The sequence below is a fragment of the Puma concolor genome, chromosome D1 (assembly GCF_028749965.1).
Source record: "Puma concolor isolate L17-30 chromosome D1, mPumCon1.1.hap2, whole genome shotgun sequence".
Taxonomy (NCBI): Eukaryota; Metazoa; Chordata; class Mammalia; order Carnivora; family Felidae; genus Puma; species Puma concolor.
Genome location: NC_141676.1, coordinates 110502205 through 110522672, shown reverse-complemented (window position 1 = coordinate 110522672; position 20468 = coordinate 110502205). Strand labels below are relative to the sequence as shown.

The 20468-nt window shown below is 40.7% G+C and overlaps 1 protein-coding gene across 2 annotated transcripts in view; it reads left to right on the top strand.

Moving 5' to 3' along the window:
• The window catches only part of ELMOD1 (ELMO domain containing 1), a 65236-nt gene extending 45312 nt beyond the window's left edge, over nt 1–19924 (top strand). The window contains exons 7-12 of one of the 2 annotated variants that reach the window (XM_086679236.1): nt 2951–3084; nt 5751–5819; nt 6322–6345; nt 9451–9501; nt 10623–10756; nt 18516–19924. In XM_086679236.1, the coding sequence (XP_086535362.1) occupies nt 2951–3084; nt 5751–5819; nt 6322–6345; nt 9451–9501; nt 10623–10756; nt 18516–18688 (585 nt within the window). In that variant the 3' untranslated portion in view covers nt 18689–19924. The remainder of the gene's footprint in view (nt 1–2950; nt 3085–5750; nt 5820–6321; nt 6346–9450; nt 9502–10622; nt 10757–18515) is intronic. The other variant, XM_086679235.1, reaches the window with a different exon arrangement.
• The last annotated feature ends 544 nt before the right edge of the window (nt 19925–20468 follow it).

Below are 20468 nucleotides of genomic sequence, written 5' to 3'. Positions count from 1 at the left end.
AGCTCAAGTATTCTCACAGGAAATATACCCATGGTAGCACTTTATATAAGTACTTTAGCATAATCGACTTTTCATTTTCTGAGAAAGTGACCCTTATTAAAGCAGATAGGATTAAGAACATAATTAAGAACACTTTTTAGCCATTAGTCCAATCTGTCATGATACATAAAATTATTAAAGTGGAATTTCTTTTTCTTTTTTTTTAATTTTCTTAACGTTTACTTATTTTTGAGACAGAGAGAGACAGAGCATGAACGGGGGAGGGTCAGAGAGAGAGGGAGACACAGAATCCGAAACAGGCTCCAGGCTCTGAGCTGTCAGCACAGAGCCTGATGCGGGGCTCAAACTCACGGACCGTGAGATTGTGACCTGAGCCGAAGTCAGACGCTTAACTGACTGAGCCACTCAGGCACCCCGGAATTTCTTTTTTAAGCATTTTATTTTTCAAACTTCTTACTCCCCTAAACTAAGTATTGCCCCAATTAATGAGGTTTATAACCTACCTATAGAAATGAAATGTTTGCTTTTGCCATTTCACTCTACTCACTCAGTGAAACCAGAGATTTTTAAACTGTGTAGGGCCCTGAGATTACTTCAAATTATTAGTCAAATGAATGTGATGAGCTTTACAAACTGTTTCCCTTTGTTCTTGCTTTTTTCATTGTGATAGCAATCAAATCAGTTCCTAGAGGAAAAAGAGACCTTTTCTCTCATTTTTTTAGTACTCTTGTTGAACTCAAACATTTTCTGTCTTGATGAATGCAGAGCACTGGCAAATTCTCATCTGGGTGTTATAAGACGATTTCTTATGCTCATGTTTGCTACTTTGCTTTCAAGGGTGATAGATATACTTTCTTTCCTCTGAAATTTTTCTCTCAACCTTTATTTATTTTTTATATGCTTAGTTATTGGCGGGGAGGGGGGCAGAGAGTGAGGGAAAGAGAGAAAATCCCAAGCAGCCCCCAGGCTCAGCACCAAGCCCAACATGGGGCTGGGTCTCACAAACCTTGAGATCATGACCTGAGCCAAAATCAAGAGTCAGACACTTAACCAACTGAGCCACCCAGGAGCCCCTCTCATAGTTCAGACTGCATCCATCTGTTGTGCTACTAACATAATGTATCCCTTGAATTATATCTTTTTTGGTTAGTGTTTCCTTTCATTGAATATTATGTTCTATACTGTGTCAGATATGTGACAATTTACTATAAAGGAAGCTGCTTGTGTATTACTCTTCTCTATAGGATTTAAAATCCATGGGGGCGCCTGGGTGGTGCAGTCGGTTAAGCGTCCGACTTCAGCCAGGTCACGATCTCGCGGTCCGTGAGTTCGAGCCCCGCATCAGGCTCTGGGCTGATGGCTCAGAGCCTGGAGCCTGTTTCCGATTCTGTGTCTCCCTCTCTCTCTGCTCCTCCCCCGTTCATGCTCTGTCTCTCTCTGTCCCAAAAATAAATAAACGTTGAAAAAAAAAATTAAAAAAAAAATAAAATCCATGTAACAGAAAAAACTATTTCGAAGTTGAATTATGGAGGTGCCTGGGTGGCTCAGTCAGTTGAGTGTCCGACTTCAGCTCAGATCATGTCAGATCAGCTGTCAGCCTGTCAGTGCAGAGCCCAATTTGGATCCTCTGTCACCCTCTTTCCATGCCCCTCCCCTGCTCATGCTCTCTCAAAAAATAAAAAACATTTTTAAAAAGTTATGTCTGAAATACTAATATGAAAATTTTACATTTGTATTTGTCCCTGTCATAATAAAGATAAAATATAAAGTATTATTAATAGTCTAAAAGTAAATTTGCTTATGTGCCCATCTCTATGTATTTGAACTAATAGTGTGAGCATTGTGTATTTATACGGCTGTAGGTCTCTTTCTCAAGTAATAGTATGTGCTAAATCTATCTTTCTATAGAAAACCTAGAAAAATAGAACCAGTTTAAGAAGAGCATAATGTTTAAAGTTTGTATTTGTCAATTAATATATAACTGGAATCAAAATTCCCTTTGGTAACTCTGAAAAATGGTCATATATTTTGAGGTTTGTTCGCAAACATGACTGATCTTCCTTCATCCAGTAGATGACACTTAGATGTCATCTACTTAGTAGATGACTTACTGTCCTCTCTGTTATAGGTGAGAAATGAAACTCAAGTCAGCCCACTTTTCTTTTGGTTAATAATGCTACGAAAAATTTTGCTATAGAGTTAGATAGCAATTTTCTGATAATTTAAATAATACATGGCCTCAAATTTTTCCCTTTTTGCCCTTTACCTTCACTCTCTTAAATATTTTTGAGGACCTTTTGCGGGAGATTATATAGTTTTATTTTTTATTAGAAATTAAATCAGAGGGGTGTCTGGGTCGCTCGGTCGGTTAAGTGTCTGACTTCAGCTCAGGTCATGATCTCACAGTTCGTGAGTTTGAGCCCTGCGTCGGGCTCTGTGCCGACAGCTCGGAGCCTGGAGCCTCCTTCGGGTTCTGTGTCTCCCTCTCTCTCTGCCCCTCCCCCACTCATGCTTTCTCTGAAAAATGAATACACTTTAAAAAAAAAAAAAGAAATTAAATCAGAAAGATGGAAAACTCTAAAATATAGGCGGACACATTCCATAACTACCAGGGTAATGACATCATCACGTGTCATGTAGCCTCTGGAAAATTCCACTATATACTCATAGGAGAGGGAAAAGGCAAATGACCTCTTGGTTTTATTATGACATGGTCTTTACTTCCCAGACGCCTTCAGAAGGTCTTGGAGTCCCTCCCAGGGGCCTTCAGACCACTTTGAGAACTCCTGCCACAGATAACTGAAATACAGTGAAACCTTTAACTATACCGTATTTGCATACATTCAGCTTTGTAAAGTTCCTTCTTCAGATACCGAGTACAAAATCTGAGCCAATGGGAAAGAGGATTTGTGTTTGTATCAACAGGCTAATTTTCTGTCTTGTCTTCCAGTTATGGAAATTCTTGAAGCCTAATACTCCACTGGAATCTCGGATTTCTAAGCAATGGTGTGAAATTGGCTTCCAAGGTGATGATCCTAAAACAGATTTTCGAGGAATGGGACTTCTGGGCCTATACAATTTGCAGTAAGTAAATGGAGAAGGGTCAAGTATTAAAAAGTGATGTTGGGGCACCTGGGTGGCTCAGTCGGTTGAGCGTCCGACTTCGGCTCAGGTCATGATCTCGCGGTCCGTGAGTTCGAGCCCCGCGTCGGACTCTGTGCTGACAGCTCAGAGCCTGGAGCCTGTTTCAGATTCTGTGTCTCCCTCTCACTCTCTGCCCCTCCCCCACTCATGCCCTGTCTCTCTCTCTCTCTCTCTCTCTCTGTCAAAAATAAACAAACATTAAAAAAAAATTTTAAAAAGTGATGTTGTGGTCACGTGCAAATGATAAAGTTATTAGTTCCAAAAGCCACCACACAGAAAACTCCAAGAAAACACTGACGTCCTCAGATAACTCAGGTTCCTAAACGTCGAAGAGGTGCTTCCATCTTCCTTTTCTTTGGCAGACTTTATTGTGTTTTATAAGTGGATCTCAAATGGTTTTGTTTTTAATTTTCTTTTACGAAAAGTTGAAGTATGTACAAAACCACACGGAAGACTCGAGAACCCCTTGCGCTGCCCGCGTGCAGCGATTATCAGGGTCTGAAACTCCCGCGATGCTCATTGTTTTGGCACAAGCATAGTAACGAAAATGCTGTACCTGTCACTTCGCCCTCATATTGCAATAGGCAGCTCTAAAAAAACCCGTATTCACCTTATATTAACAATGACTCCTTGGTGTCATCTGTACCCAGTCCATATTTCCCAGCTCTCTCAAAAAAGCCAAAAATGTCTTTTTATGGCCGTTTTCTCCTAATCTGGTTCCATACGAGAGCCATACACATCGCACTTAGTTATTATGTGTCTCCCCATGTGCCTTTTCCTTTTGCCCCTCCCCGGGGTCACTAACTTGCGCAAGATTCCAGGTCAGCCATCCTCTAAAATGTCCCACGGTCTGGATTTTCTGTTTGCACCGGTACCCATGGCCTGTATTTCCTGAAAACTGGAGGTATCTGGAAAGGCCTGTGCTGAGTTGGATCAGAGGAATCACAGCCTGATGTCTCCATTGTAAAGTCCCCCCCCCCATCAGCCCTTTATCTGAGCATCTCATCTTTCACTGATAGTCACTGGACCGTTAATTAACTGTGTAAAAAGTGCTTTTCCAATCCTGTGATTCTTCCCACAGTTGTTGGCTGGAATTCTATAAAGACTCCGTTTCCTTCATCAACTATGGTTATTTAGTTTCTCTAAAATAGAGGCAAGACAGATGCTCAATTTTTCTATTTAACTGACAATGTTCAGAGTGAGGAAGGAGTTGGTGCCCTAATTCCCTTGTTAGTGATCAAAAAAAATTTTTTTTTGCTTTGGTTTTTAAGTATCATTTTTAATTCCTGGTTCTTATATGTTTATTATAATTCAAGTAATAGTGCTCATCATTTTTTCATGTTTAAATTAAGTCATATGTAGTCATTATTTTTCAAGCCAAAGGGAGTCCTTTTAAGTTGGCTCTTTGTCCTTTGCTACCATCCTATTAGTGAGGATAGGAATGTATTTTTAAAAGAAACTAAGCCTGAGGTGCCTGGGTGGCTCAGTTGGGTAAGTATCTGACTTCAGCTCAGGTCATGGTCTCATGGTTCATAAGTTCGAGCCCCATGTCAGGCTCTGTGCAGACAGCTCAGAGCCCGGAGCCTGCTTCGGATTCTGTGTCTCCCTCTCTCTCTGCCCCTCCCCCACTCACACTCTCTCTGTCTCTCAAAAATAAATAACCATTAAAAATTTTTTTAAATAAAATTAAACACCTCTGTAAGATAAGCCACCATAAGCAAAGTGAAAAGACGAGCCAAGGCCGACACTCACACAAGTGACAGAGTATCCCGATCTGTACGGTTACTTAGTTGTCTGAAGACATCTTTAGATATGCTGGACCAAAAAACAGGAAACGTAGATGGCCAACAAAAGTATGAAAAAAGGCTCAATTTCATTAATAATGAAACTATCAAAATGCTGACTGTGGTTTGAACTTTTCTGAGAGAAAATTCAAGAGCTTGTTTTAGGCTTCCGATTTATGTGGGAAATACATACACATGAAATTAAACAACATATGCTAGCATTTTATTCTGTTACTGCCATTATGAAGTACTTTCTGTGATGCGTTTTAGAAGGTACGTCACTTTGTGTATTTTTAGGAAATTTCATTGCCCTTTGCCCCCAGGGCGGAATTTTGCTTTTAGCACCAGGAGATATTGTCCATCCATCCAGAATTCAAATACCCTGTGACTATCCTCCAAGAAGAATGCACTTGAAACACATGGTCTCTCACCTCCTCTATTCTCTTCCTCTCTCGGCCCCTTGGCCGTCGCAGCCCCTCCGCGTGTCCCTCCCTTCAGGCCACTTCTGCCTTCCGAGGAGCTACATTCCGCCCCCCTTGTCCATGACCCTTCTTACTACAACTATCCTTTGCTCCCTGGGGAAAGGCAATGATCGTAACTCAAATTTCAAACCTACCAGATACATTCCTCAATCTAAGTGGGTTTTACGACTACCCTACTCTACTGTCATTATGTTTGGGAAATTCTGTTATGAAAAGCTGTCTCTTCTCTGGAAGAGCTGAAGCAAGTGGTAAACTCGGAGTGCAGCACGTCCCAACACTGGATGAAAACGAGTGCATCAGGCAGGAACAGAGCTGTGGTTTTCTTTCCCTCCAACCGCAGGTATTTTGCGGAAAGGGACGCCGCGGCAGCCCAGCAGGTCCTCTCCGACTCTCTTCATCCAAAATGCAGGTAATTGCTGAAAACCAAAGCTGGACGGGGCTTACGGATTAGGCAGAAGGAACTTCTCCTTCACGGATAGGTCGGTGAGATTGTCAGGAGCGTCACCCCACCGGAAGTGAGGCTTCAAGCTCTTTCAAATGAGCCCTCTGGACAAATACTGAATAGGAGGGTTAAACCTGCAGGTACTCAATCCCTCCTGGGATTCAGGAGGGAAAGTGGCACCGTGCGAGTGAGATAAGTATTTAAAGGACTGATAACAGTGCTGGTGCCCAGAGGATTAAAGAGGCGGGCGTGGAAGAAGGAGAGAGAGGAGTCTGGAAGCAGTATTTCAGAGACCAGGGAGCATGATGGGGGAACAGAGGGGAGAGTGGGAGTCATGAAGTCAGGGGCCCAGTGAGAAAGTCTAGAATGCTGAGGCTTTTTTAGTTTTCTTGGTAAAAATCTAGAGTCTAAATATTTTACATTTTCATTTACCTTCCTAAACTTTTTTTCTTTAACTGATTACATGAAGGGATATCACTAAAGAGGAAACAAGGTATTTTTTGTTTGCTTTTGTGTTTTGTTGCTTTTATTTCATTTTAGAATAAGTATTAGTAAGAATTTTAACAGCCGTACAAATTCATGAAAAATTTTTCAAAAAAAAAAAAAAAACATTTCCCAACTTTTTATCTAATGTACTTCATTATATGTGGGTTGAAGGAAAACCACGGTAGACAAACCCAACAGAAAATTTCAAACAGCCCTCTATGGCCATGGCTCTGTCTGGTTGCAGAAGCATGTCAAACACTCTGCCTCAGGGCTGAACACATCTCCACACGTGCTCCGACCTCATATCCTCCCCCGAGACGGACATTTTACGTGGGAGTTTTGTGGCAAAGAGCAATTCTGCTCGTCGAGTACTCTATTTCTAATTTCGTTATTAAATATTTAAATCTTATAAACAGTAGTTATTATATATATTTACTGTATGTAAGCAGTTCTGAAATTTTGCAGACATGTGTTTGTATCACTTCTTTCTCCTCAGCATGCCAAGTTGCTTGTTCGTGTTCATATTTAATAAATAAATGCAAAATTTTATCAGACCATTCTCAAAAATTCAAAAACAGGTTGACTTTGCCCCCACCACCTTACTATTATACTTATTCTAGCTTCATTTGCCTCAGGTTCATTAACTAACACTATACTTTCTGATTAATATTTATAATCTTTTTATAAATTACATTTTCATTTTTTTTTTACCTTTTACTTACTTTGAGAAAAACAGTAACATCACTTAGCTCTTTCCTGATATATCACAGGGTTAAAATCAAGCTATTTTAATTTTTTAACTATATTTTCTGAATTGCATATTTCTGTAATGTATAGACCCTGAACTCCATCTAATTAAAATTGTCTGGGGAGTCTGCATATAGACTCAGGTATTCCCCAAAGACCATCAGCAAAAAACACATGAATCCTCCATGGTCTTTGGGAAGTGACAAGAAGCTTAAAATATTTTTGGATTAATCATTAAAAGGTGATGAATTTTATCTGTGAGACATTCTCAAAGAAAGACTTTATATAGTTTTATCTCTTGTGTCAGCCAGCAGAGAGGATGTATTTGAGAGTTTGTGTGAATACTCTTATTTAAGAAGAGACGTGTGTGTGTGTGTGTGTGTGTGTGTGTGTATACATGTACATAAAGCTACTGTGCTTTTGTCCCTTAAGCTATCATAAAATTGAGGAGATGATGTTCAAATATTAATCAATTCAAATTGGTGGTAAATGTCAGTAAACACAAAACAGAATGTTTGGGAAATGCTACTATCCTTCATCAGTGTCAAAAAATAGGTATATAATGACGACTTGTGATAGCAATGTAGGTTGTGTGAGGCCCTGAATCTATTAGGCATTCAGCAGCAATATCTATTAAGGAAAGCTCTCTCCCATCTATCCTTCAGCAAGCATTACACATCGTTATCATTGCCCTTGTAAACCTCCATCTATTGAGTCCCACAGTAGCTTGAGGGATATAAGTAGATTCAAGTTTACAAGGAGAATTTTGACTGTTTGATTATTTGTTGTTGTGTGTTTCTTGAAGAAAGGGATTCATTCCGTTTGGGCCAGGGTATCCTCAGTAATCACGTAAGTGGAGGGCATTTGGCCTTTCTTATATTTCCAATGCAGAGAGAGATTTCATTTAACACAGAGACACTGTGCATAAAGCTTCGTTAAGAGAAAACACGTGCTTATAAGTTTGTCTATATAAAGTCTCTTAAATTTCACACCTAATTCATTTTAGTTGGATGTGAGTCTTTTAAGTAAAAATCTCCTCATGCCTTTTTGGCTGGTTGGTTGATTGGTTAGTACGCGGTTACACTTTAAAAAGAGATGGCAGGGGTGCCTGGGTGGCTCAGTCGGTCGAGCGTCCGACTTCGGCTCAGGTCACGATCTCGCGGTCCGTGAGTTCGAGCCCCGCGTCAGGCTCTGGGCTGATGGCTCAGAGCCTGGAGCCTGCTTCCGGTTCTGTGTCTCCCTCTCTCTCTGCCCCTCCCCCGTTCATGCTCTGTCTCTCTCTGTCTCAAAAATAAATAAATGTTAAAAAAAAAAAAAAAAGAGGTGGCATATTTTAACATGAATTAAAGGCAGTTTCTCTGAATTACAGCCAGTCATTTACAGAGTAGAAAGTCCACAGAGTTAAATGTCAACTTTGTATCATGTTTTTGTGGTCTTTCACTGTGTGTCTTACATGTGTGTCTTTTAGTGTAGTGTTTGCAGTGTATTCTAGAGAACCCTGCTTAGATAGAAGCTAAATGTTCCTAACTCTAGTTTTAAAATGTTATTTAGTTCAAAGGCTAACCACATTTTCTAGTGTGAAATGAGGATTACGTTAGCCACAAAGAAAGTGGGACGTGGGTCCCGCTTACAAAACAGTGGCGGCACGGAGTGGGGGAGAATAGGGAGGACTGCCAAGGCCACAAGCTAAGGGAAGGCAAGGCGGGATTTTCAGAATGCATCTGAGAGGGCCCTCTCTACAGTCTTAGCCAGAAGCCCAGATTATAACACGGATTACGGTGGAACTGCTACAGGTTAGCTGCCTTAGTTTAGCCAGAGGCCTTGCCATAGCACTTGTCAGAGTTTGTAAAGCCTACATACCCTTCCCTCCCCCCACTGCCTTCCTTCCCTTCACTAGTTCACTACTTCTTTAATCAATAAACATTTATTTGGCATCTACTGTGAGCCAGACATCACAAGTAAGACTGACTAGGATAAATGCCACCAAATAAAACCAAAGGAGATGCAGTGGGGAATCGTGAGAGAGCAAGGGAGCGTCAGAAGACACACATCCCGGGCAAAGGTTCATGGAGAAAGTATCGTTTGATAATTAACGATCCCGTAAAAAAGTCCCTTAATGTTTGGCCTTAAGGACTCTCTCCCACTGCTGCACTAAAGGGAATAGGGGATAAGTAGCAGGGCTTTAAATAATCCCATTTCTGAGATCTACATAAATTGTATTGTGGATTTTTAATTGAGAACATTTAAATTGATTAGTGTTTGATAACTGAGTTACAGACATCCAGTCAACAGTTTTAGTATAAGCATTCCAAGAGAACAAGGACCAAGTAGAGATTAAAGCTTATTTCTTTACTCGTTTATTCAGCAAATTCAGCAAAGCGGAATGGGAGAAGAAAAGGATGGATAAAGCAATTGGGTGAGTGTGGGATTTCATTCATATATAGAGGTTGTCAGTTGGAACTAGAACCGGAACAAAAATGTCCTAAGAACACTGTAAAGGACGACAAAGATGACGAGTGTCCTGATGGAAACACATAACCCAGTGAACTTTTAAAAGGATGTGTTTATATGTGTTTGGATCTATTTGTATGGTTCTATGGTACTATTTTCGCCTTTGGCCAAGTGACAATATTTAAAATGTTAAACTATATGCACATGATTTTCAGAAACCATCATTTAGGATTGCACTTGGTAGTTTTAAGGATTTTTATCAAGTATCAATTTATTGGATTATATAAATTTACTTTAGAAGTCTTTGTTTAAATTCCCCTTTGCATTCAAAAATATTGCTGAATGGAGAACTCCCTTTTTTAATGTGATGGGTTTGTGTTACTCTGAGACTTAAGTACTCAGTTCCATTTAATTTTTGATACGCATGTAGAAACGGAACTAGGAAATATACCCTGAGTGCTAAGATATTTATTTAAATTCTCCCCCATCTTAAAAGTAATATATAACTCATTATGGAAAATCTAGAAAATATAGGAAAGTAAACAAAAAAAAAATATCACCTCAATCTTATTACTCTAAGATACCACAGTAATATCTGGTGGCATTTCATTCTCGCCTGTTTTTTGTGCACATCTGTGTGTATATAATAAAACCTGGCTTGTTTTATACATAATGTTTCCTACTTAGGTAGTCTTTAGAAATATAGTATTTATTGGCTGTACTATATCATAAGAGATTACCACAACTTATTTCACCAATCGCCTTTTTTAGAGTATGTGAATAGCTTCCATGTCTTTGCCATTATAAATAATGCTATAATGAGTACCCTTGGGTATAAAGCTCTCAGTTTCAGATTTTTTTCTCTTATATATTTAGAAATAAAATTACCCAATCAAAGCATATGGATTCTTAATTCCCTTGGTTACATTACTGGTATTTTGATAAGTTACGAAATTCAGGGTAAAGATAGGATAGAGAGGGAAGGCCAACCTTCCAATCTGATATCTTATAAGTCATTTAAAAATTAGGTTATATTTTTCAATGCTTATGTGACACACAGTTGGTTTTGTGGTTTACGCTTTACAGGTACTCATTTGCAATTGTGGGCATCAATATAACTGATCTGGCGTATAATCTACTGGTGAGCGGAGCGCTAAAAACTCACTTCTACAACATTGCCCCAGAAGCTCCAACACTGTCTCATTTCCAGCAAACATTTTGTAAGTGTCCTACTGCTTAAACAGCAATATAGTTTCTATGGAACACTCTACGCAAGGGGCAAAGCGGAGAGATCTTTGCAATTTGGCTGCTTTGGGGTCTGTGAAGTTCCCCTTTGGTTTTGATTTTGTTGTCTTCTTCTTAAAATCCAACAGTGATATTTGCAGGCATCGTGGATTTTTCTCTTTCCCAGCTCTTGCTTAATATTCAGGGTATCAGCTTCTGGTCTGGGTGTCTCCCTCCCTCTGATCCAGCATGGCACAGCACTTAAGAGCCTGGGTTCTGAAGACAGCCTGAGTTGACTCCTGGGTCTATGCTTACCAGACTCTCTAAGCCTTAGTTATGGCATCTGTAAGATGAGTCCTTTCCTTATAGAGTTGCCATGAAGATAAAGTGAGATAACGGACACAAACTTTTTATTAGCCAGTTCCGCCCTTGGTGCTCAGGGAGCACGAGAAAGAGGGAGTGCTGGTTTCGTGGGTGATACTGAGAGTTGGTAGCGTTGCCACTGCTATTACTCTTCCTGCTTTCCCTACTCCTGCCACAGAGGTAAGATGTGTAGCCCCCCCGGATTAGATGCTGCAGAGGTAAGGATGAATGAGGGGTATGCTCTGGAGATGCAGTTATACTGAGGTTTCAGAAGATAAAGAACAAGATGATATGACAGAGCCCTGGAACGTTTTTCTCCATTCTTAGAGACACGATCCTAAAATCTGAATGTCATTACGATCCTTGAGGGCCAGACACAGACTGGTTTGGAGGAACATGGAAAGATGTTCTAAATCATCAAGCAACTCAGGCAGTTTAAAGGAGAAATGTCATCTAAACCATTTACACCACGCTTGCTGCACTGAGGGCCTTGTACCCAGGATTTCTTAGCAAAAAAAAAAAAAAAAAATTCTAAGTTTTTCCTCTATTTTATATTTCTTTCAGCTCTTCTTTTCTGCTGATTTGCTAAGCAGTTCTGCCGCTCTAAGTATGGTTAAGACACAGATGCTCATCTCAAATCCACCGCAGGGGCATGCTGGTCCCCATTTCATTTTTACAATGTGACAGAATTAACAGCAATTTATTTTCTCTAAACTCCTAAATTAATAGTGAGTCTATTATCTAGCATTTTGTCTTTTTAAATGTCTGCTTAATCAGGACTTCTGGTTAATGATGGCATACTTAATGCATTTAATTCTGCTCCCTTTTAAAACTTCACTGAAGTTGGGGTGCCTCGGTGGCTCAGTCAGTTAAGCATCGGACTTCTGCTCAGGTCATGATCTCACAGTCCGTGATTTTGAGCCCTGCGTCAGGCTCTGTGCTGACAGCTCAGAGCCTGGAGCCTGCTTCAGATTCTGTGTCTCCCTCTCTCTGACCCTCCCCAGTTCAAGCTCTATCCTTCTGTGTCTCAAAAATAAACATTAAAAAAAAATTTTTTTAACTTCACTGAAGTTAATGTAGAAGGATTTTTTCCAAGAAAGCATGAACCCACAAGGACAGGAAAAATCAAGAAGTAAGCAATAAAAACCTCATTTTAGAAACTGGAAAACAGATTAAGTGATAACTGATTTAGTAGTCCTGAGAAAATAAATCCCAAACAGGTAGTGTGGAAAGGTAAGAAGCAACCTGATTTACTCCACAGGACCTCCCAGGAGGTTCAGGAAGCCTGTCACAGGAATGAAGTACAGAGAATTTTCAAAGACAAAGGTGAAGGAAAAGCTCCAGGTGATATCTGTGCAGCAGGATGAGAATATTAAACCTAGACTTTAACAGGTCAGAACGCTCTGATAGCAACTCTTTGAAGAATATAAAACTGATGGGAGTGTCTAACCTTGTTTGAACACACTGCAAAGATACTGGCCTGGTTTAGAGTGAAGTTGGTGAAAACTAAGCAAATAAACAGAGAGGGCAGTTGGTAATACCACACAAAGGAAATTGTTAGGAAACACGTGATAATGTGGTTGGAATTGGGTGAAAGAGAGTGAAATCTTCATCTTCTTCTAAGGGAAGTCCAAAAAATTCACGCAATGGAAATCACATTGTATACAGTCATGGAAGTCGATGATCAAAATAATCAGCAAAAAAGATGAAATGTTCCTTTAGGGAAGCAGTCAGTAAGGCAGGAAGTGCTGCTGGGTTTTGTTTAGTTTTTGTAACAAGACTTGTTAAACTGTATGACTCTAAACTATATGCATGTATAACTTAGATAAAAATTAAGAGCAAATTTAGAAATACATATACTTTATGACTGGTTAATAGTGGAAAATGGCAGCCCCTCAAATATATGATTATAGCTCCTACTCTGACAACTAGGTGATTATATTCAGTCTGACCATTTCTGGCAGATACTGAAGTTTTACTACAGATTGGGTTCTGTGCATCTAAAAAAAATTAATTAAAACATAGTGGGAAGAATTTTGTGATTGGGAAGTAAAGATACTGTTTTTAAGAAGTGAAAAGGCTCAGGGTGCCTGGGTGGCTCAGATGGTTAAGCACCTGATTTCAGCTCAGGTCATGATCTCACAGCTTGTAAGTTGGAGCCCCATGTCAGGCTCTGTGCCTGACAGCTCAGAGCCTGGAACCTACTTCTGATTCTGTGTCTCCCTCTCTCTCTGCCCCTCCCAGGCTTGTGCTCTCTTTCTCGCTCTCAAAACTAAACATTAAAAAAAAATTTTTTTTAATTGAAAAGACTTATGGCTGACACAGCTCACTCAGTCTGGGAGTCAAGGAAAACTTGCCAAAACAGAATCACTTTTAGTTTCAGGCATTCTGAGGGTGAGTTTCTGTTGGGAAATCCTCACAGAGCTGAACAGTGGGCATTCCAACGTAAGGCCCTGGAACTCTGAGGAATTACAAGTCCAGATTTGGGATTCATCAGCATTGAGAGGAAAATCAGAGCCACACAGTGGGGGCGCTCTGGCAGGAGAAAATCAAAATGAGAATCATAGGAATTGGCATTTAAGGACAGGCATTTTGTTGTTTGTATGCACTACTGTATCCTCAGCAAAGAGCCTGGGAGAGTAGGTGCTCAGTAGATATTGGTTGGTTGGTTGGCTGGGTGGCTGGTTGGCTGGTTGGTTGGTTGGTTGGATGGTTGGATGGATGGTTGGATAGCTGGATGGATGGACGGATGGACGGACGGACGGACAGATGGATGGATGGTTGGTAGGATGGGTGGTTGGATGGATAGATGGATGGATGGATGGATGGATGGATGGACGGATGGATGGACGGATGGAAGGATGGACAGATGGATGGTTGGATGGTTGGATGGATGGATGGTTGGTTAGATGGATGGATGGATGGATGGATGGATGGATGGATGGATGGTTGGATGGATGGATGGATGGATGGATGGGTAGAGAGGAAGCTAAAATAAAGGATAATGTCTTTTGTAGAAGAAAGGAAGCTTAGCTCCACACTGAACATGGAGACTGCTTAAGATTCTCTCTTTCTGTCTCTTTCTCTTTCCACCCCTTTCCTCTGCCCCCTCTGCAACTCTCATTCTCTCACGTACACACTTTCTCTCTCTTTCTCTTAAAAAAACAAAGAAAAGAAAAGAAAAAAAGAAAAGAAAAGGAAAGGAAATCTAGTTTCTCATGAAAAATTTAGCTTTTGGCCTTAAGTGATAGGTTTTCAAGAGAACCCTAGCCAAGGTAAGTGGCATGCAGTAGGGTTACTCATTTCCCAAGACCCTCACCAGTTTTTCAGAAAGCACACAATCCCCCTGTGAACTGGGGTATATGCAGAGGGACTCACACCTCTTCAGAGGAAGCACCCTGTGCCCTGAATTCATTGTCCCTCCATCGGACAAGAGCAGTTCTGCACGTTTCCTCTGTAATATTCTTGCAATTACTTGTGTCCTTGCTTATGTGTATGCTGTCTACTAAGTGAATGCAGCGAAGCAAAACCAAGATACATTCAAACAACAACAAATACACTGCAGGCTTGGGCTGGAAAGCCAAATTAGTATTCTAAACAGGTATTTCATCTAGGTGAAAAATGTAAGAGAATAATAGCTCTATCATTCTGACTTTATAGTAGTATTCAGCGAATACTGCACTACGAGGCAGTATGCTACGAAAACTGCATTCAGTCTAAAGCTTCCCTGAAATGAAGCAAGGTGAGGTGTCATGAGCACAAGGAAAAGTACAGTGACCAGAAAAGGAAAAAGAATGATCTTTCCTTTGACCTTCAGAAGCGACTATTCAGTAAGAGTAAGAACCAGAGGAAGAGGGTACACTGGAAGAGGCAGCAGGTACAGTGGTGGAGAGTCAGCCAACTTCAGGTTCTGGCTTCCAGCTTCCAGCTGTATTGTGGGATTGTACATCATTTAAATACCTTTTCTAAGCCCAATGTTCTCATCCGTAAAATGAAGCTATATCTGCACTGCCTACTCCACAAAGCTGTTGTGAGAATTAAGAAACTATAAGCAATAGTCTGGCCTCTGTTTCCTCCCTCTGCTTTCCACACCATTTTGTTAGCTTTCTCAGCTAATAAATCATCACTGGCAATTGTCTACCTGGGTGTCTCTTCCAAGAGGTAGAGAATTGGGGGACACAGGAACTCTACCTTTTTCTTGTATCTGTTGCATATGTGTTACCTGGCAGATGAGCCAACTGGCCAACTGACTGAATGGATATAGGAACACTCTGTTCATATAAAAATGAGTTGAGTTTTACAATTATCATGTGTACCCTGGAAGCCAAGCCACCATTTCTGCATTTTGATTCAGTCACTGTTCTCCTGATGGGACAGCTTCACTTTTGTAGCTTCTTAAGAGGAAGGATCCTGAGAGTGGGGTCAGATTGTTAACCACCCACCTCTAGTCTTATCCTTGCCTGTCTTTAAAACCTTTCAAAATGTCTTTCTGTAACTGCATTTAAGGTAGAAAAATGGGGAAACCAAATGGGTCTGCATTCTTCTAACACTCTGAGCTACACAAGATCACCTTAGAGTCAGTTGCCATCATACCAGCACATTGTAGAGAAGAGTGAACATTTTCATGTGTCTGATGGGAAAGTAAATTCTTCATTAGAAGATGATTTTCCCAGTGCCTGTTCATTGTTGTTGATAAGGATAAAGACCGTATAACTCATGAGATACTGATAAGATGCTTTTAGCTGATTATGTATAATTTTAAATTTTTTTTTCAACGTTTATTTATTTTTGGGACAGAGAGAGACAGAGCATGAACGGGGGAGGGGCAGAGAGAGAGGGAGCCACAGAATCGGAAACAGGCTCCAGGCTCTGAGCCATCAGCCCAGAGCCTGACGCGGGGCTCGAACTCACGGACCGCGAGATCGTGACCTGGCTGAAGTCGGACGCTTAACCGACTGCGCCACCCAGGCGCCCCATGATTATGTATAATTTTAATTCGAAGTATTAGAAGTCTGACTCTACAAAACAACTCAGGCACATTTACTTGAGCTCAGAGGCTAAGTCAGGAAGATTATGTATATTATATAGCACAGGAGGAAGAAATTATAAATTATCGTAAGATTTCACATAGACCCACAAAAAAATATAACATTTAGAAAAAAGCCAAAGGAACTTAAAAAGATGGCATCTTCTAGAACAATGGATCTGAAACTTTAGTGACCTGAGACTCATCTTACTCAACTGTGGTTGAATGAGAGGTCTGTATTTTTAAAAAGTACCTCATAACATTCTCAGGATACTTCAGGACTTTGCCCAGTCACTGAAATGGACACATGATTGAATTCTTTTGGTTGAATAAGATATTGAGATTAGAGGAAACAACTTCCTCTTGATGTGCATGAAAACAACCAGAATAATAAGCAGACTCCTGATCATGGCCTGTGAGAAATGGTGAGGAGAAATAGGGATGCTTAGCCTAGAAAAGAGAGAAGTTCAGGGCATAAAAGACACTTCAAATATGTGAGTTGGAGAAGGATTGAATTTGTTCCAAGAAATACAGGGTAACAGATTTTGGCCCAGTGTAAGGAAAATCCCTTTAAAAACCAGGTTCTTCATCCATGGGACAGGCTAATGTCGGCACTGTCACCAGAGGAGCTCAAGGCCGGACGCTGCCTCAGGGAATCCAAGCAGCAGATAGAGTAGGATGGATAGGACCGCTCCTGGGATTGCTGATCTGGGGTTTCCCAGATGTGATCAGGTTTCCTTAACAGTGGCAGTGGGCCCTGGGCTGTGTGACCCAGAGGCCTTTGAGTCAGCACTGATGTGTGTCCCCATGGAGAGACGTTGAAAACAGTCACATCAGTTATGTGCGGAGGGCCCGATATAAATCTAATCCTAAAAGAAATGCAATGGTCAATCCCCACAAAAAGCAAACCAAATTTTCTCCCTCCTTACTACCTTTCTTCCTGTAGTTGTAGAGAGACTATATACTTAAAGATGTATAAGCATATTTAACAGCATAATGAATGAGAAACCAGGGAAGTTTGTGCAAGTGGACCAATATCTGTAAGTGTGTGTTGGGGGTGGAAGGAAGGTCACTTCTAATTTTGTATTACAGCAAGATAGGGTAGAGATTTTTAAAAATCTGTTTGTGGACCAATGTTCAAGGTTTTCTCGTAAGTAGCTAGTTAATAAATAGAAAAACAAGTGGCTTTAATTTTTACTTTTTACTATTAGGACTTAACATGTTTGTTCCAAAATTCTCTTCCCATACCCCCCATCATCTCTCTGCTCACTCCCTCCCCAGTGGAAAGAGCTAGGATTCTAACCAGGTTTCTGGCTCTGGAATCCTTGCTCCTTCTAATGCTAATACCAAGAAAAGCTTCTGTAATGTTTTGTTTTGTTTTGTTTTGTTTTTTAAGTACGATTATTTTCTTAAGTACTTTTTTCCTAATATATAACAAGACACTTGAACTTGTTATAGGTTTACTACATACAAGTATCTTTTATTGTCTTCTTAAAAAGCTATTCACATGTCATGTCAGTTCTAAATGGGGGCGGGGGGAGGGGAGGGAGGCGGTGCACAGTGGGGAAAACAGCACAATGAATAGATTCAATACTTAGCGCTTATTCCGAAAACGTTCCCAATCCATTTTATTCATAGATAACGTTTTTGAGACACAGAAGTATTTGAAGAGGACATCATGCTTCAGAGCAAGAAGGTCTTAGTAACAATTTCATGTAGTTTAATGACTGCTCTGTGTTGTTCAGAGTTGATTTACAATTTTTATTGTCTCATAATAGACTGTCAGAACACATTTGTTTGATTTGTCAGAGTAATTTAAAGCTTTTCTCAAATCAAGTAACGAGAAAAAATGCTGAGTGGAGTAATTCTGAAAAATCAGGCATTATGTTAATTTAATCAGGAGGGGCAGGATGAAGTGGTCACTGTCAGCCCCTCAGGTTCTGCTCCAGACGTGGTGCACATTCCAGAGACGGCAGAACTGTCTGTCTCCCTCCTTCAGTACAGGGACAATAATCCCAGGACCAGCCGCAAAAATCTTGCAGACTGGTAGTTTCTACTGCATGAATTTTATTTCATTTTTTTTAATATAATTTATTGTCAAATTGGCTTACCTACAACACCCAGTGCTCATCCCAATAAGCGCCCTCCTCAATGCCGGTCACCCATTTGCCCTCTCCTCACCCACGGGTTTTAAAGAACAATCCATAACAGGAGTATCTGCTGCATTTCGACCTCTTCTTTGAGCCCCGGGGTTGCCGTCAATTGACCAATTGATCGGACATCTCTTTCAGCATTCAGTGACTCTGAATGTGATTAAGGACTTTTTTCTTTCTCCTGCAATCTTATCACTGTCTTCTCTGTAACAGGCTACTTGATGCACGAGTTTCACAAGTTTTGGATTGAAGAGGACCCCACGGACATCATGGAATTCAATCGTGTGCGGGAGAAATTTCGCAAGAGGATCATAAAACAGCTGCGGAACCCAGACATGGCATTGTGCCCACACTTCGCTGCCTCAGAAGGTTTGATCAACATGTAGTCGCGCATACTGGTTTTAACGGATACCCCCGGAACACTGCCTCATTGTCGTGTTAGTTCCCTGCTTAGGTCCCAGCTCATACACTGAGTGCACACAGTGATTGTATGCATGCCTTTTGGTACGGTACTTTCATCTCTGGGTCACAACTACCAGATCCCCAGATATCACCGCTTCTGGAGTATCTGCCATCCAGTGACTGTTCATGTTGTGGCATTATGCAGTGTTACATTTGCCTTGACACCCAAGTATGGAGAGAGTTTTCTATTTTTTTAGATTGTTTTCCTCCCCCTCATCATTCAGCATCGAAGAACTGTATTTCTCTAGCTGTCTTTTGTATGTGAGAGATCTAGCAGACTCTTGTTCTGTGAAAGCCTTTTAATTTATTGATCCGTCTCATGACTACCGCTGCTAGCTCTTCGGGCCGGGTTCACGCTTGGACCTCATTCCACTAAAGTATATGACTTGCAAATAATACAGACAGACACATGATAAACCAAACCATTCCTGCAAACACAGCTGCGCTTCATGACGATGTAACGAGGCTTACGAGAAGCAGATTTAGGTAGGTGCTGTTTTTGTCCAAAGTACCGCAGAATTATACTGTAACTTATCCCCAGTTGCGATTGTATCCTAGTCGTATGGATATCAAATTATTTTATCCCCCTAATTTTACTGGCTTGGATGCCTAAATATGTTTATGATGCTTGGAGCCTCAGAAAAGAAGTATGCACGCTTCAAAAGCTACAGAAGATTTTTCACTGCCTGCCTCTTGCTGAACTCAGTTACACCCTGGCACTCTTCTGATCCAAGCATCTGTGCTTGGGGAACTGAGTGCTGACTGGTTTATTTTTAATGTCAAGAGGTTATATGAAAAAAAACAATTTGCAAGAAAATGTGTTGCAAGAGAGGGACCTAAGGTGTGTCCTTCTGTAGTATTTCTTGAAAATAATGACCTTGTCTTGTATCAGTGAAAAAAGTAAATGGCTTGGAGGGGGGGGAAAATCACATCATTCCAAAACTGCTAAAAATCATTTGAAAGACCATGATTTCGTTTGGAATTATGATTGTAGTCTGTTGAATAGTATTTACCATGGCATTTCATACCCATGGTATTTTATACCTTCTATCGATTTTAGTATGATTAGATGTTTGTGTAACCACTTGCTTACTTAAATGAATTTTGAGTACTGCCTAACTGTCAGTTATATGAATAAATTACATGTCATTCTACTGTAATGTGTAGTGGATTTCATTTTAATATTTTTGTGCTCCCACAGCCTCTGAATATGCAAAGATGTGAGTGGGTAGAATGTCAAAGACAGACAACCTAGAGCTGAATATAAATCACGCCATCATTCCGAGTAACCAGGTGTAAATTACAGTGTGTCATATCTGAGAGACTTCTTTTGTTTAACATTGAGGCCTGATGGTGCTTTAATGAAAGAATAGGATCCAGCCTTTTCTTTGTAACCTCCTTATAAAGCCTGGATTGTCCATGGGAAGACAACTGATAAAGGAAACATTAAGCTACCTTTGTTTCCTTGTCCATTCTAGCTCCTCTGGGATTTTGCTATACGTCCTCTTTCAGCTGGGTACCAGGTGGCATCGTTCGCCCGGCCTCTATTACAGCCCTGTGCCCTTCTACACAGTGCAGAAGGAAAGGACCTGATTAACGCATGACATGTATCTTGAGGAACGACAGAGTGAGAATGTGTGAACCTGGTAAACGGCCTGTCTTGGGAGCCCCGAGTTTCTACCGCAGCTGCGGCTGCTGTGTGTG